This window comes from Bufo bufo, chromosome 11 (genome assembly GCF_905171765.1).
Source record: "Bufo bufo chromosome 11, aBufBuf1.1, whole genome shotgun sequence".
NCBI lineage: Eukaryota > Metazoa > Chordata > Amphibia > Anura > Bufonidae > Bufo > Bufo bufo.
In genome coordinates, this window is record NC_053399.1 from 7,741,576 (window position 1) to 7,752,688 (window position 11,113).

Here is an 11,113-nt window from a genome sequence, read left to right on the forward strand (position 1 = left end):
TTTCTCAGAATCCAGTACTGCACTCAGGAAATTGTGGTGTTTCGGGAGGATCTGGTGAACAAAATGTGCAGGAACTGTGTGCGCTTCCCCAGTAGCAGTTTGGATATTCCTAATCACGTACGTCATCTGTCCGTCCCCTCCCAGGTTTTGCATCTCCGTGTTACGTTTTATTAACCTTTTTTCTTCCATTTTGGTTTCCCTTCTAGTTTGTGAAAACGATCCTGTCTCAGGGCCACTTGACGCCTCTGCCGCTGTTTGTCAGCCCCGTGTACTGGGCGTATGATTATACCCTGCGCTTGTATCCTCTGCCTGATCTAGTAGTCATCGCAGATAAATATGATCCTTTCTCCATCTTGAATACGGATTGCCTCACCATCAACCCTGTAAGAAAACCGCGGTTTCCTTTGCTTTGTTCTTACCCGTGGCAAAGAAATAGATATTTTTTTTTTCTTTCATCTGTCAGTAGCAGCAGAAATGCAGGACCCTTCATGTAGCCCTAATCTTATAGACACCCCACATGTAGCAGGGCGCTAGAATGGCAATTACAAGCAGCCATTAATTCAGCCCTCAGGCTCTCATCCCATAAAAAAACGACTGAGCTTTAGGCCTCATGCACACGGCCGTGTTCCGCGGCCGTGAGCGGTCCGTGGTAACCCGGCCGGGATTCCTGCTGACCGCAGGAGCGCACAGCGTCATTGGTTGCTATGACGCCGTGCGCTTCATGCCGCCGCTGCACTACAGTAATACACTCGTATGATCTATATACGAGTGTATTACTGTACAGCAGCGGCTGCATGAAGCGCACGGCGTCATAGCAACCAATGACGCCGTGCGCTCCTGCTGTCAGCAGGAATCCCGGCCGGGTTACCACGGACCGCTCACGGCCGCGGAACACGGCCGTGTGCATGAGGCCTTAAAAATGTGACTGCAGTTTAACAAGCCACGCGAGCTTGGAACAGCAGCATCCTACCGCCATAGAAAGATGCACTTTCGGGATTTTACCTGGACATTTACACTGTGCTTCACATTAGGAAATTAACATCTGAGCATCTATCATGACTGGGCTATCGCTGGAAATCTGTTCAATATGTCAGAAAATCGGATATGCTTAAGTGTATTCTGATCCTCACCGAAGAATACCCATAGGGCGCAAAATATCTAAAAATATTAAAATGTAGTGCACCTACTGTGGGGTTTTCCGGGACTTAAATATTGATGACCTATCCTCAGGGTAGGTCATCAATCAGATGTTTGAGCATTGCAGCCTTGTCCTCCGCCTGTGAGGTCACGTCCATTGGTCACGTGGCCTACAGTATTTGCAGCTCAGTCCCATTCAAGTAATTGAGATTGGGGTGCGATACCAGCCACTATGCAGTTTGGCACTTGGACAAGTGCTGTGAACTTCAGACAGTAAGACCCGGGAGTCAGACCCCACCGATCAGATATTGATGATAAGGGTAGGTCATCAATATTTGATATTGGTCCCCTTTGAGGACTATGGTGCCAGTGCCATGCTCTGTATGTAATGTGTCATACATTAAGGTACATGATAACCACTCGATGGGGGCAGAGGTGACGTCATTATGTACTATGTGTCACTTTTTTATTCTTTAATTTCAGGGTTCATTTCCAAGAAGTGGATTTTCCTTTAAGGTCTATTACCCATCTAATAAAACAGCAGAAGACAGGTAAGAGTCTCTGGGTTGTAAGTACTGGCAGGGGTTCAGGGGAACGGTCTCACTTTGTTTCTTAACTGTCTGATTTTGCAGACGATTGTCGGGAAGGAAGCGTTCCTTAACGGCAATCGCCTGTTCGCTAGCGGAGGAGACTGCTGTTATTACCTACCGCGATCTCTTCCATAACATGGGGCGGAGAGATCCTTATGCCATCGCTCGTCCCCATGCTGTCTCTAGCAGATCGTGATTAGATAGCATGATCCTCCGCTGGCAAATTGTGATCTTTCAGATGAAAGATTACGAGTTCCCGATGAACAAGCGTTTGCTCATTAATTGGGTAATCGGCGGCAGTATTACACTGCCAGATCTGCCAGTGTAATACAGGCTTTAGACATCGGGAACCTAAAAGAGGTTTTCTGGGAATGAATTAGTGATGACCTATCCGCAGGAGACACGTTGGCTTTCACTTGTCACGCTGCAATCCTCTGATACAAAGCTGTATGATCCTCCCCAGATAGGAACTTTCCAGGTGATCACATTACCTGATCTACCAGTTCACCCAGATGAACCAGTCTTAAGGTGGTTTTAGACGGGCCGACGAGTTGGGAAGGAAGCGTTGCGTCCCGACAGTCGGCTGCTCGTTCAGAGGGGGTGACGAGTGTCAGTTACCTGCAGCGATCACCTCCACAGTGTGAGAACGAGGGATCGGTAATGCGATTTCTCGTCCTCGTACAGCTGCATTGTTTCTGGGCAGTAGATGGCTGTTTAGACCGCACAATCTGCTGCCCAGAAATGATCATTTATGTGCCTGCACGAACGACAGGATCACGCGCCAATCTTCATCAGGTGATCGGCTGTACCTGTCAGGAACAAGCGTTTGCAGACATGTTCTTTTCCGATTATCTGGCCGTCTAAATCCACCTTTAGGTTAGAGACCTTTATAAAAGATGAAGCCCCACAACAGCAGGTACTCGCCATATCGCCCTCATCCCCTACACCGGACTGCATGGACCTGTGGGAACACATAAAGCGCATGCACATCGTTAGTGTCCGTAGGCGGCTGTATTGTGAGACTGACATTCACATCTTTTGTATTTCAGCAAACTGCAGAATGTGTGACTGGATGACATCGAGCTGGTGGCAACTGAAGATTTTAACATCCTCTCTGTAAAAAGTGTTTTTTTTATGTGCGTTGTCTGTATTTTATGTATTGGTGAATTACAGAATGTTTTGTAATAAATAGCGTCAAAGTAATTGCCCTGAGTTCAGTCATGATACACTGTCACGAGCACCTCAGCTGTGTGTCGCCTCTTACAAAATGGCTACTTCCATTGTGATCCACAAACATAACCGGGGAGATTTAGTAATATCATGCGCCTAAAAAACTGGCGTCCGTGAGCTGCACCAAACGTATGTATTTTGGATATCTTTTCCTGTGTGTGACTTGTGATATGACGATATGCACTGGAATTCTGTGGGAACGTAAGCGAACGAATAAGTGGTGTAAGAGTTTAGACAGTGAAGATGCTCCGTCGAGCGCCCTGTATCAGCCACTGTGATAAATTTGGCGCATCTTCAGACTGTCCAAATACAGAATCATTGTTTCTGGGCAGCAGATGGCTGTTTAGACCGCACGATCCGCTGCCCAGAAACGATGATCGGTCGTGCCTGCACGAACGACAGGATCACCCGCTCGTAAAACGCTCGTTCATCGGTAATCTGCCCAAATATCGGGCAGTGTGAATCCACCTTAAAGGGGTCCTCTCACTTCAGCAAGAGGCATTTATTATGTAGAGAAAGTTAAAGGGTTTCTGTCACCTGAAAAATGGGTATTAAGCTGGTGGACGTTAGTGATGGCGCTAATATCGTTATGTTCAGCTGACATTAGCGCCATCTCACTGCCGGCCGCCATTATTGACAAAAACAAACTTTTATAATCTGCTAATTAGCCTCTAGGTGCAGGGGGGGGGGGGGTTGTTCCTGCTCCTAGAGGCTCCGTTTTCCCACCTCTGGCCGCGCCCTGCTACACCAGAGTGACAGGAGCAGGCATCGTTCACCATCTCCTACCGGCCCTCGATCTCACGCCGTTCAGTATTCGGTGCAGTGAGGAAGCTGGCAGCCGGCGAGCACCCTTCACTCACTACTCGCTACTGAACGGCGCAAGATTTACACTAAAGACTGGGCCGGAGACCAACGATGCCTGCCCCTGTCAATCTAGTGTAGCAGAGCGCGGCCAGAGGTGGGAGAACGGAGCCTCTAGGAGCAGGAACAACACCCCCCCCCCCTGCACCCAGAGGCTAATTAGCAGATTATAAAATATTGTTTTTCTCAATAGCGGCCGGCAGTGAGATGGCGCTAATGTCTTTATGTTCAGCTGACATTAGCACATCGCTCATGTCAGCCAGCTTAATACCCAATTTTCAGGTGACAGAAGCCCTTTAATACAAGCCACTTCCTAATGAGCTGTGATGGTCCATATTGCCTCCTTTGCTGGCTGGATTCATTTTTCCATCACATTATACACGGCTCGTTTCCATGGTTACGACCATACTGCAATGCATCAGCCGTGGCCGTGCTTGCACACTATAGAAAAAAAGCACCAGCCTATGTGCGCTCACGTGGTCCCGGCCATAGGAGAGGCTGCCATTTTTTCCTACGGTGTGCAAGCACGACCACCACTGATGGATTTCAGGATGGTCGTAACCATGGAAACAAACAAGCAACAAGCATATAATGTGATGGAAAAATGAATCTGGTCAGCAAAGGAAGCAACATGGAGAATCACAATACATTAGGAAGTGGCTTTCTCTACATGATAAATGCCACTTTTAAGTCTTGCCTACTGTGTATGTGGCCACTTATCACATAGATAAGTGAGGATGACACTAATAACTGTGCAAGGGGCAGTAGGATTAGGACACCCTATTACAGCATGTGAAGATAAGGGGGTACTCTGCACACGACCCTTTCTATAAGACGTACTTGCAGGTCTTTGGATATTCAAGTTTGTGTTTTCATTAACCCAATCAGAAGCCGCCCAAGAATGGGTGTCCCGAGCGCATGACCGCAGCGAGGAGGGGTTTGATTGGACGGTGGTCACGTGTCATGCCTTGTGATGTAATGAAATCAAACCAGCTGTTGTGGGGATTATCAGATCGGGGGCTGAATCCGGGTCACCAGCGATCGTATCCGGGCCCTATAAATGGAAGGGGCTGCTGCCTATGTAAAGGGCCCCTAATGGTGCTGACCCTGGAAGTCTGCTGCTCCCTTTGGGGTGAGTTCACACATGGAGTCATTGCTCCAGGGTAAGGGCGCATGCACACGACCGTATGTATTTTGCGGTCAGTATTTTGAGTAACGGAACAGCCGGCCCCTAATAGAACAGTCTTCTCCTTGTACGTAATGCGGACAAGTTCTATTTTTTTTGCGGAACAGAAATACGGAAACAGAATGCACACGGAGTAACTTCAGTTTTTTTGCGGACCCATTAAAATGAATGGTTCATCATACCGTCCGCAAAGAAAAACAGAACAGACACAGAAAGAAAATACGTTTGTGTGATTGAGCCCTAAATCTGCAGTGAAATCTGTTGCTAGGGGTGCGATGAGCTGCAGAGTTCACTAAATGAAATCCACTGTGCCCCTGGGATCTGCAGCGGTGTCTGAATGAGGCCTTATTCGCATTTACGTTGAGATCATTTGCAGGATTACTCTTTTTTTTTTTTTTCTCCAGCCATTATGTGAAGGGTTAAATATTCTCCTAATTCCACACCAGCAGTGCATGCCGGGACTGCCGCCCAGTGTGAACACAGCCCCTGTACGTGCAGCACATGCTCCTCTAGCTGGAGCCGCGCTTCCTCTGTAAATAACCGCGGAGTCTCCTCACCATGGCAACCCGCGCAAACGCTTTCACTTCATTGGCTGAGCGGATGGCTTCCGCTCCACGTGACGCCACCTCGGCCAATCGCCTCCTGGTCGCGTTACCACTCTGACGTCATCACTACGCGCCCGTCTCCTAGGTGATCAGCAGTGGAGGAGAATGGCGACGAAGCTGGAGGAGCTAAACGTGACCTCGGAGGAGCTGGAGCGGTTCAAAGCCGCCTTCCAAGACGCCCGGTTCCGGGAGCTTTTCGCTCAGTACGCGGAGGAGATCAGCGACCCGGAGAACCGGCGCCGCTATGAGCAGGAGATCAGCGAGATGGAGCGGGAGAGAGGCGTGGACGTGCAGTTCATCCACCCGGAGCCCGGGCACGTGCTGCAGACGAGTGTGGACGGGCAGCAGACGTGTTACCTGAACGTGTGCAGCAACCCGCGGGTGTGTAAACCGCACTGTGTGCCCGGGACCGACAAGGAGGGCCGGTGTGGGCAGCACTGGAGCCTGCCGTGCACCCTGACCCCTGCCAGAGAGGAGCTGGGCCCGGGGGGGATGAAGGAGGCGGTCTACGACGTGGTCTTCCACCCGGACACCCTGCGTTTGGCCTCCAGGAACGACAAGTTCCGCTCCATGGTGGATCTCACCGCCCTGGACGCCGTGTCCCAGCAGTTCAGCGTCGTCCTCGACACCAGGAACGTCCGGACGCTGAGTGAGAAATACAAGGGGGTCCCTCAGGCCGCCGTCCTGCGCAAGCCCCACCCTGGAGCGGCCCCCAAGCTTCAGGACCCTGACGACCCGCTCCACTTCCCCTATCCGTACGATATCCCCGGCGAGCAGAACAAAACAAACAGCTGCCACCACAAGGAGGGGAAGCCTCCGTGCCAGGAGCCCACCGTGCCCAACTACACCATCAGGCACCGCTCCTACGTGGACCTGCAGGACTATCGGGACGCCAGGGACTCTGCGCCCAGTCCGGTGCCCAAGGAGCTGGTGATTACCGTAGACCTGCCCCTGCTGAGCTCCGCGTCCGATGTCAACCTTCACATTGAAGGAAAGGATCTCCGCCTGGAATCCCAGAGACCGGCCTATAGACTGCAGCTGAAACTGCCGTACCTGGTGGAGGAGGAGCGGGGGGCCGCCCAGTTCAATAAGATCAAGAGGCAGCTGGTGATCACCGTGCCTGTGGTCCAGCCCGAACCAACGCCTCCCCCCATCAGCGAAGAAGCAGAAGTGCCGCCCAGCACAGCAGAAAGCGACCCCCCAAATCCCCTGCCCCAGGACCCCCCCGAATGTCCTATATTCACTTGTTCCCAGGACGCCACATCACTGACTCTCATCATCCACGTGAAGGATATTGACGAGCACAGTATCACCTCCGAAGTCAGCAGCTACCAGTGCGAGATCCGGTTTTGTGTCAAACGGACCAACGCCCCTCACGTTTTGTTTGTGGAGTTTCTGCCGCAGTATAACCTGAACACGAATGACATAGCTGTGAACGTGTCGGGGGACAACATGGTTATCGAGCTGACCAAGTCCTCCGAGTGCTTCGGCCTGTGGAAGAATCTCTACTTTGGTGTAAATAGTAATCCTCTGCAGGTAGGTTCTAAGGTCACGTGACACTGTGCGCGAGGGATCCGGATCTCGGGGAGTTCACTTCAGCAATGGATTTCAGCCTGGTTCCCTAAGAGATAAGTGGCGCCAGGGTGTTTATTGCAGCCTCTCCTCAAAGGGGTTTTCTGAGATTTTGATACTGATGAGCTATCCTCCGGTGGGGGACCGACACCCAGGACCCCCACCAATCGGCTGTCTGAGAATGCCTCGGCGCTCCGGTGACGCCACGTTCATCAGTCACGTGGCCTAGGAGCAGCTCAGCCCCATAGAAGTGAATGAGGCTGAGCTGTAATACCAAGCACGGCCACCATACAATGTACGGTGCTGTGAGAAGGCAGTGTTGCTTATCGGTGGTGGTCCTGGGTGTCGGACGCTCACCGATGACCTATCCAGAGGATACATTATCAGTATAAAACCCTTTTAAGGGCTCCTGCACACGGCTTTATCCGTTTTTTTGCAGTCCGCAAACAGCAGATCTGCAAAAGACGGATCCCGGCTGAGTGTGTGCGGCCATGTTTTTTCTCCTGCAGTAGGAGAGGTCAAGCACGCCGCTCCGTTCATCTCTACGGGAGTTCCGGAGACAGCTGTATACAGCGCTCCGCCATTTCCGGAACACTCATATATATGAATAGAGCGGCAAATAGTTATCCTGTGAGTAGGGGGTGACTTGTAACAACGGGAATACCCCTTTAAAGTGGTTTGCAGAGCCAAGCTCTGTAATCGCACCAAACAAGCCCACAGGCCGCTCTTTACCCGTTAGTGACCTAAAGCGTGTCCTTCGGGCCTCTGTCAGGGCGGGGGGTGGTGGCCAATGGGAAATTGCATAGAATTGGCCACAATATATATATATATATATATATATATATATATATATATATATATATATATATATATATATATATATATATACACATATTTATTTGTGCCGCTATATGGCAATGCAACAGAAACGTATAGGTCTGAGGTAATGTGAGCCTTAAAGGGGTTGGCAGGAACTTTGATATCGATGGCCTGTTCTCAGTATCAGATTGGTGGAGGGGGGGGCCCCTGCACCCCAGCTGGTCACCTGTTACCGTGTAGCTCTAGCGCCATGTACTGTGCAGTGGCCAGAGCTGGTAACTGCAGCGTTGCTCCCATTCCCTTCAGTGCACCAGAGCTACTAGGTAACAACAGCCGATCGGCGGGGCTTCACCAATCCGATATAGGACAGGCCATCAAAATCCTGGACAACCCCTTTAACAAATCACATCCACTGTTGCTCGGAGAGGTCGGCTTTTAGAGGAAGCCGTCACAGGGATATTCTTAGGGCCCCGTGCCTGGTCCTGAGCAGTGTGAGGGTGCCCAAACGCGCGATGCACGTGAAATTCTGAGGGTCTGTCGTGACCATTTTATCGAAAGAAGCAAATAACTAATTGTCCTCTAGGCCTATATTCGCACAGTCCAGCAGTGGGGGAGGGGCCACTAACCAGGTTCCCCTCCTGTGCCCTGCACCACAGATGGTTAATGGACTGCGTTCACGGTGACATTTCTGTTCCCTTTTTGTTCTGTAGGAAAGAAGGTTTATTGACGAGGAGAACGTAGCGCAATTCTTAGAGAGCGGATCGCGTCCTTCTACTATTCCATGGTCGACGCTAGAGGATCAGCCGCTGATAAACGTCCTCGACATGACGGACAAAAGGACCCGCATCCGGCTGAACGTGAGTGCTACACCGCCAGCATTTATTATACGGGTTCCCGGTGAAGGGTCAGATCCGGTTTCTATGCAGACACGTTTTTGCTTTTGTAATATGGAGGCGAGTTGGGTTTCACTTGCATCACAGAGGGTCCAGGTCTGTGGCTCTCTGCAGTCAGCCTTAGGCCTCATGCAAATCGTGGATCTGCAAAACGTGGAACGGCACAGACAGCCATTGATATAACTGCCTGTTGTCCGCAAAACGCGGACAAGAATAGGACAGGTTATATATTTTTTTTTTTTGCGGGGCCACAGAACAGAGCAACGGATGCGGACGGCACACGCCACAGTGCTGTCCGCATCTTTTGCGGCCACATTGAAGTGAATGGGTCCGCATCCGAGCCGCCAAAACTGCGGTTCGGATGCGGACCAAAACAACGGTCGTGTGCATGAGACCTTAAAGGGATGTTGCCATCTGTACATTTATGCAATATTAATAGGATATGTAATAAATGTTGGATAGCTGAGAGTCCTACGTCCGGGACGAGTCCACGCTCCAATGCACAAAGTCTTCTCCATTCAACGCTATGGGACTTCACGTGAAGGCCCCATCCTAGAGAGAGGTGCGGGTCCAGTCAGATCTCCCACAATGCCCTGCTGTAGGCTGATAGCTGTAGGCTGTTCGGGCATGCTGGGAGTTGTAGTTTTGCAACAGCTGGAGGGCCGCAGTTTGAGGATGCCTGCTTTAGACATACCCTTAAACTAACCCACTCCTCCTGCTAAGCCGAGCTCTGCTAGACCGCGTGCTTCCAATCAGATGATCTGTCATTATACCAGCACCTACTATGTTATGTTCATTTACCCTCCGCTGGTCTAAAGAATTGATGATCTTTTTACACCCCCGCCCCCCATGAGGTGTAACCGGGTTAGCACTTTTCTTATTGCATAATTCATGACTTCTTTGTTTCACCTGCAGAAACCCGAACTGGAAGAGGAACGTTATCCGACCGACGGAGCGCGGATTTCAGATGTGGGCGAGGTGACTGAGTGGGTGAGCGCAGGCCAGTCAGACACCGACGGTGTATGCGATACTGGTGAAACGGGAGAGGACAGGTGCCAGAGTCCACCCCTGGCGATGCCATCTCGCGCCTCGCCCACTGCGCAGCCGCTGGGCACAGATAACTCCACTAATGAGGACGAGGGTCTCTTCTTCAAAGAGATTACACCCGCCAGAGAACTCGATGAAGATGATTTGCCGGATGGTGCGGAGCCCACACAGAGCTCTGCACCCAACGCGGCAGAGCCGGTCCTAAAGGAAGTCGAGCCCTCCAGTGGCTCCGTCCACGTCATCGCAGACCACAGAACGCAATGCGCCTTCAAGTTTGAGAACGCCATGTTGTTTGAGCTGGACTGATGGGGGGACTGTAGGTAGAAGGGTTTGTGGAGTTGTGTTGAGTTTGGTTATTACTTGCAGGTTAAGTTTAATTTTTGTTTTTTTATATTAAACTTACATTTTGTGTTTCTATGCAATGGAGGCGACTGCTATGCAGCTTGTATTGTTTGTAAAACAGTATTCGGGGTCCAGGACCCTACTAACCACTAGAACAGGGTTTCAGAATATCCCACAGAATGAAGACCTGTGGTAAGTCCTGATGCATGGACACGAATTATATCACCTGCTCAATACTAAGGAAATCCTGAAGACATGACGGGTAGGTGGGTCCCGAGGACCGGAGCTGAGAAACCCTGCAGTAGAACGAATGGACTGCTGTAAGTCGGCCTGATTCACATGAGTGTGGGGGCCGACTACCTGCGCTCACAGTGATGCGTCATTGATGTTCAGTGATTTATGATGCAGTCAGTCTATCTGATTGTGGGTCTATTGTACTGTGCTCATGTCATGTATAAGTTAGACCTGATTGTATCATAAATCACTGAACGTCCTTGATAGGAGTTGACCAGACGCATCACTGTGAGCATAGGTAGTCAGGGCAGCCACGGATCAGCAACCTTCAATGCTGCAGCTGCTGTGAAACTACCACTCACAGCATGCACATTCAGCCAGCTGTTCATAGAAATGAAAGAAAGATTCTGGGAGTTGTAGTCTCAGAACAGCTGGAGTGCCGACCATTGTGGGGGGAGAGAACTGGATCATACTATAGTCTCATATATACGTTTGGATTATTTACTTGAAGGGTATGCTCACACGACGGATACAATGAGTTTACCAAATCTCATCCACACGCTGCGGAAAACATGTCGACTGACCCGCACGATGCTG

At 50.6% G+C, this 11,113-nt stretch overlaps 2 protein-coding genes across 2 annotated transcripts in view; both read left to right on the forward strand.

The window, feature by feature from the left end:
- POLE2 (DNA polymerase epsilon 2, accessory subunit) overlaps window positions 1–2,915 on the forward strand; it is a 220,437-nt gene extending 217,522 nt beyond the window's left edge. Inside the window, exons 16-19 of the mRNA XM_040411670.1 lie at window positions 9–117; window positions 207–383; window positions 1,621–1,688; window positions 2,777–2,915. Coding sequence (XP_040267604.1) covers window positions 9–117; window positions 207–383; window positions 1,621–1,688; window positions 2,777–2,795 — 373 coding nt within the window. The 3' untranslated portion in view covers window positions 2,796–2,915. The remainder of the gene's footprint in view (window positions 1–8; window positions 118–206; window positions 384–1,620; window positions 1,689–2,776) is intronic.
- A 2,780-nt stretch (window positions 2,916–5,695) lies between these two features.
- Window positions 5,696–10,301, forward strand: DNAAF2 (dynein axonemal assembly factor 2). Its single transcript, XM_040412388.1, has 3 exons — window positions 5,696–7,145; window positions 8,711–8,857; window positions 9,809–10,301. The coding sequence occupies exons 1-3, from the start codon at window positions 5,715–5,717 to the stop codon at window positions 10,244–10,246; spliced, it is 2,016 nt and encodes a 671-aa protein (XP_040268322.1). The 5' UTR covers window positions 5,696–5,714; the 3' UTR covers window positions 10,247–10,301.
- Window positions 10,302–11,113: the final 812 nt, after the last annotated feature.